Source organism: Xenopus laevis, chromosome 1S, assembly GCF_017654675.1.
Source record: "Xenopus laevis strain J_2021 chromosome 1S, Xenopus_laevis_v10.1, whole genome shotgun sequence".
Taxonomy (NCBI): Eukaryota; Metazoa; Chordata; class Amphibia; order Anura; family Pipidae; genus Xenopus; species Xenopus laevis.
The window spans coordinates 128,791,171-128,797,737 of record NC_054372.1 but is presented as its reverse complement, the minus strand read 5'-3'; the positions used below and the strand labels follow the sequence as shown (position 1 = coordinate 128,797,737).

General features: G+C 35.8%; 1 protein-coding gene across 1 annotated transcript in view; it reads left to right on the top strand.

The window, feature by feature from the left end:
- auh.S (AU RNA binding protein/enoyl-CoA hydratase S homeolog) overlaps positions 1 to 6,567 on the top strand; it is a 139,033-nt gene that overhangs the window by 57,798 nt on the left and 74,668 nt on the right. Inside the window, 2 exon segments of the mRNA NM_001096053.1 lie at positions 1 to 29; positions 4,788 to 4,844. The exon segment at positions 1 to 29 is cut by the window's left edge and continues 64 nt beyond it. Of these exon segments, the coding sequence (NP_001089522.1) occupies positions 1 to 29; positions 4,788 to 4,844 (86 nt within the window).

The window sequence follows — 6,567 nt, the reverse complement described above, 5'->3', positions numbered from 1 at the left end:
GGCACTGGCCTGTGACATCATAGTAGCAGGTAAGCATGATCATATTATTTTCATTTTGTATGTTTCCTTTTTCATGCATTTAGTAAGACCGAGGAATGGATCCATCTGTCACTGTTGATGAGTCCTTTAGACCTAGTTGGAAGCTTATCTGCCCATGTATGGGGCCCTGTGACGGTATCTGTCCAAAAAACAGCCAGATGTCAATCCGGCAGGTTTGATCTTCACTAGGGATGGGCGAATTTGACCTGTTTCGTTTCGCCACAAATTTGCCGCCAGCGTCCATTAAAGTCTAGGGGTGTCAAAAAAATTTTGTCATGCGGTGAAATGTTTTTGACCCGCGACCCTAGTAATGCACTAGGCCATATAAGTCTATGGGTGTCATTTTTGCAGTGAAACAAGGCAAAAAAATGTGCCCATCCCTAATCTTCACGTCAGATGTTTGTTGATGCAGCCCTAGTCCCATCAGCTACTATTCAGGTTGTTTCAACCTGATCATTTGGCCCTAGGACTATCAGATTAGCCCAATATCACCTATCATTGGAGGGCATATCAGAGGAAAGATCTGCTCAAGTGGCTACCTTGCCAAACAAGCGGATCTTTTAGTATATGACTACCTTAAGTCAGATAGCTATAATGGTCTCTGTATAACCCCACGTTCACCCCTCTGTTGTGACTTACAGATAAGCAGAAGCTATTTTAATTTAAAATAATACCATACTAAGCAGAGACACCTGATTTGTAAATCACAACTAGGGTAACTACTTGGGTAAAATTTTGTACATGTAGCAAGATACATTCTAGTTTTGTGTCTATGCTTTAGTAGATGGTTTAGTCCAGCATTACCTACGCAGTACTTACTAGGTTATATTTAAAGTTATTTGTTCAGCATTTTATACATGTTCCTGATAAAACCCTGACAAAAAGATTTTATAACATTGCATGTAAAAAAGAAACCATGTTCTTCTCAGCTGCTTGATGTGTCAACCCATTTGTTGACAGTAAAATGATTTGTTAGGTTATGGATGTGACAATAAATTGTAATGGTCAGAGCTTTTGACCTGGGGGAGTAAAAAGGCAGCTGGAGAATGTACAGATCTCAAAATATTTCTCCTCCCACAGCTGCACTTTATTGGAATCTTTTTCCTTTCAGGCTTAGATTCTGCATATTCTTTCATTACTGTTGTGAGACCAACCCAATTACCAAAAGAGATGATTTACAAATCATTTCAACAGTATGTATTATTTGAAATAGTACAAAGACAACATACCAAATGTTGAGCTGAGAAATGTTTTCTGAAAAGTATCAAAGCTCAAAACGAGCAGATATTTTTTTTTTTAGAAAACACTAACATATTTGTTTCAATATTTAATATGTTGTCTTTGTGCTATTTGCAACTACTGTAAATGTAGGGTTTAAATGATTTGGAAATCATCCCATTTACTTATATTGTGTATTTTATGACAATACATGGTACATTTTGCAGTTATAAGGAAAACACACTTATGGGTTTATTTATCAAAAATTTAATTTGTGAGATTTTTCTACTTCGAATGAAATCACAATTTAAAAAAAACTTGAATGTATGCTGATCTATGAAAAAATCTCAGTGTAACAATCTCGATCGAATACAGTAGTGAAAAAAACTCCCTTTTTTTAAATGAAAAAAAAAAAAAAAAGGCTTGAATTTTTGCCTAGGAAAACTCCCATTGATTTCTACAAAATCAGCTTTTAGATACGGATTTTTTTACATTCAAGTTTTTTTGCTTAATAAATAACAGACATTTGAGTTTGAAAATATAATTCAAATTTGTGAGTTTTTGTGCAAAAATTTTTTTCCTTAGAGTTAGTATATGCTCTCATTGATGTTATTATTGCATATTAGTCTCTTTATATTTTTGGTAATTAGCAAAGTTACTATTTATCAAGACTCTCTGTGAAGATGTAGCTCAAATGGAAATACCCCTGAACCCACTTCCTTTCCTTTTGAGGATGAAAAATAAGATAAGATATCCACTTGATAGTAATTGCAGAGGAGGAAGGAGAAAGAAATGCTAAAAGGGGAATGGAAGGGATATAAAATTTATACAGTACACGGCTGGGATTTCCAGACTTTGTGGTCTACTTTTACCTCAAGTGTTACACAGCCATGGAAAATGTAACTTCATTGCTTTACACTGAGAGATATCAGACACTTTTCTGATCTGATAAACAACACCAGTCATTGTTAAAATGTTTGTTTGTTGTCGATGCACATTATACCCTTTAGTTATCCCCTTTGATTAAAGGGTAACACAACAGAGGTGACCGCAATTCACACTTTAAATAATTGCAGAATTAGGTGAGGGGTGCCCTTTTTTAAGACCGAGCATTCATTTTGTCTGGATATCCTATATTTACATTATATGCCTATAAAAGACATTAAGGGGCCGATTCACTAAGCTCGAGTGAAGGATTCGAATGAAAAATACTTCGAATTTCGAAGTATTTTTTGGGTACTTCGACCATCGAATGGGCTACTTCGACCTTCGACTACGACCTTCGACTTCGATTCGAACGTTTCGAACGAAAAATCATTCGACTATTCGACCATTCGATAGTCTAAGTACTTTCCCTTTAAAAAAAACTTCGACCCCCTACTTCGGCAGATAAAACCTACCAAAGTCAATGTTAGCCTATGGGGAAGGTCCCCATAGGTTTGCTAACCTTTTTTTGATCGAAGGATTTTCCTTCGATCGTTGGATTAAAATCCTTCGATCGAACGAACGTTTAGCGCTAAATCCTTCGACTTCGATATTCGAAGTCGAAGGATTTCAATTCGAGGGTCGAATTTCGAAGTATTTTTTACTTCGAAATTCGACCCTTAGTGAATCTGCCCCTTAATATTTGGGCAACAACTAGAGGCTTATTTATTAAAGGTCAGATTTTAGTGGTTCTAGTGGTTTTTGAAACTGCGACTAAACTCACAGGTGCAGATTTACTAAAGAGCAAAGTGGCTAACGCTAACAATTTTTCACCTGCTTTGCCACCCACAGGGACATCGCCAATTCAATTACAGTCACAGGCGACTATTCGCTAGCGAACTGGACCGTCGCTAGTGGTCAGTCACACTCTATCGCCAGACGAACAGACATACTCTGCAAATTGACTAAAATGCAGATTTAAATGCAGATTAGAACGTTACCTCTTTCGCCAGAGTTGCCTTTGCCACCTCTGACTAGACGAAGTGCTATAAAGCAGCTAGATCTTCCTCTTACATCATATCCTGTGTGCCGAAAATGCGTTAAAGTTCAAAAAACGCTGGTGAATTTTCCTTTTTTTTAGCGGGAAAAGTCCTAACTTACTTTTTTGGGTAAGCTGTTTTCTCCACAAATATTAGTACATATGGAACATTAATTTTACAGTGGGCTCATGTGTAGGGCATTATATTAACTCTCTTGTCTGTATTAAGGTTCCCTAGACATGTGTAATATAAACCGGTAACGTAAACCATTTGCAGCAACATTTATAATAAAGATGTCCATACAACTTTAAATTTCCTGCCCTATGAAAATTGACCTAAGCGCAAGATCACTAGTGAAGTTTCGCTAGGCACAAATGAATGCTAGTGCATCTTTGCTATGAAATGCTTACACAGCCGAAGTAACGCTAGCAAAAAGTCACCAGCATTAGACGCCCGGAACAAAACTTTGCATTTTAGTTAATTAGCGTATTCATATTTTATTTGCGCCTGGCGAAGTGATGCGATGGGTGCAAAGCTGACAGTGGTGAAAATTCGCCCGTTAATGCATTTGCCACGTAAACGCTAAAACCATTATTGTCATTGAATTTATTAAAACATCTGAATATAAAAAGTATGAAAAAAAAGTGTTGAACGGTGCGGTAAAAAATACAAAAACCTCTAAAAATTCATTTTTTTTGACATTTGAAAAAATCCAAAAACTTCTAAAAGTCAAAATTGATTTAACGGGGTGTAGTAGGATCAGTGCAGCTGCCATTGATTTTGATAGCACCGTGACAACTTTTTTCCTTAGATGTTTTTGTGATTTGTATACTTAATAATGCTCAAATACATTTTTATAGCTTTTTAAAAATATAGGAAAACAACAAATTTCTTGAGATTCATGGAAAAAAAGAAATTTGATTGTTAGTAAATGGGCCCCTCCGTGTCAATTCATAAATATAGGTATATAGTGGAAATAATGGTTTGAGACCATAGGATCGCTCCTTATCTCATAATAAAGTTGCATATTCAAGAAAATCATACTTTTAACTCCAGGAATATCTAGGCGGCCACCCACCACACCTAATTGTGCTTCAGACTGGACTTCCAGAAACATCTGTGTAAGCAAATAAGTATTGTCATCCTCAGTCTGGACTGCCATCCACTAATTTGGGCCTCTTTCTGCTAGGAACAGCAGCCTTCTGCAGTTTAACATACAGGGTCAACACTGCGTCATAGCCTGTAGTCCTCAAAGGGCTCAGTGGGCACAAATACCATTCATGCAGAGGTTATAGGTGAATAGGGGTTGATTAAGATTGTTGTGACTGATTGAACAGTTAAAGTGTTACGTGTTAATTTGGCTCCGTTTCCCATATGGATCTGTACCTAGTGGTCCTTGGAGTGAATAGCAACACTGAAAGTAGACAAAAACTCATAGAATTTACAACATGAAGGGTAACTGGAGAATTTCACTTATTTGCTGTTTTCTAAATGGATGTATGGATACTGGCAAATTGGAATGTTTTGAACATCGTGTATTGATTGCTTATTGCTCCTTTATTGCAGCTTCTTCTGCTAAAATGGGTTTGGTTGAAACAAAATTGGCAATTATTCCTGGTGCAGGTATGTTATTTAATACTTTAAATAAATGCAACAATTACACTTGAGTAGTCATCAGAATTTTTTGCAGTTTTTCTTTGTGTAAAGGAAATTATAGCTACAATTACAAAAGTAAATGTGCATTTGTTTCTACATTTAAATTGTATTTACTGTTTCATAGCAAAAATAGATTTCATGATGCAGCACATTTCTTTGCACTTCTCTGCCAGTTGTAATGCTGCTGAAAAACACAGCAGGAAATTACTCTGAGAGATAACAAACTTACCAGTACGATGGAATACTCAGCCACATTCAGCCCACACAGATTTCAATTATCTCAAGTATCTCAAGTTCTGCAAAGGCATGAAAACTTCTAATTAAAATTTTCTGAATGTTGTAAAATAGTCTTTCACATAGTAATCTTGCAATCAAAGTAAACTGCAAAATGGCGTTGGTACCTCTAATGGCTAAATGAATAAGAAAGTGGTGCAAGTTTTCAGGCAAAGAGGATGCCTTAAAGAGATACTGACACCAGAAAATAATCTTTTTTTGTATATCATTAATAACATTGCCTTTGAATGCTATTTATAATTTTGCCATAAAAGTATTTGCCTGATGTTTTTACATTACCTTTCTTATCCCCATGTTCCTGTATAAGGGGGCTGCCATATTTGTGCAGCAGGAATCTGTTGGCATAAAAACTCTTAACTGACAGGCTGAGAAGGGACAGACAGGTTGGCAAAACGGTCATGTTTAGGAACTTCAAGTGACAATTACTTACAAAAGCAGAACGATAGTGAAAAATGATCTTTTAATGTATATTAATATTTTGAAAATATTTTTTTTGTGTCGGTATCACTTTAAGTCTTAATTATAAAGAGACCAGGATAAAATGAAATGTATACAGAACATATGGTCCTGGATTTGCATAAAAATACAAGTATGAATGTATATCTCTTATCTACTATTATCTGTAGGTAAAAAATAAGTAAATGCAATGTAACTGGGGTAACTAAAAGGGGTAAAGGAAAGCATAATTCACTGGGGGTACCAATACTAATTCACCCCTGTAAAATAAACCTCTAACCATTTTTTGTGAAATGAGTCTCAAGAGCTATTAGTTGATACTGATGTTTTTTTCACCATTGAAGAGAATGCCACCCTGACCAATGTTATCTCTAATTTCTTCTTGGCCGTGTGTGCAAAAATATTCTTTCATGAGCACCTTTTTATATTGCTTGCTCACTTTTAGAAAATTATATTATTTATGGTATTTTTAGACAAAATTCTTTGTGGGCTGGCCTCAAAATTTGTGTGCACGTGCACTAGGGAACAGTGTCCCTAAATTTAGACAATGCAAGGCTACCCCAAGCCCCCTGTACTATTGTAACTCCTCCACAATCTCAGTTTCCTTTCCACCTCCTCCTTCTCAGCTCTGTGACAGCAATGAGCTCTGCGCATGTCGTAGACGGACATGCTTCCTACAAAATCTAATTATTAGGTACAGTATTTGCAACCCACTGACAAATATGTCTAATAATGTCCTCTTTTTACATGCAGACTACTTTAGATCAACTCATCAGTTGATAGCAATCCCTGAAGTCTTTTCATTTTCTGAGAGTTATTGTATAAAATAATAATAATAATCAGAAATAACACATTTTTTTGGCCTTGGTTACTATAGAATCTTTACTTATTAAGATTTATTAAGTTTAAGACAAATTTGTGGAAAAATTCTTACTATACT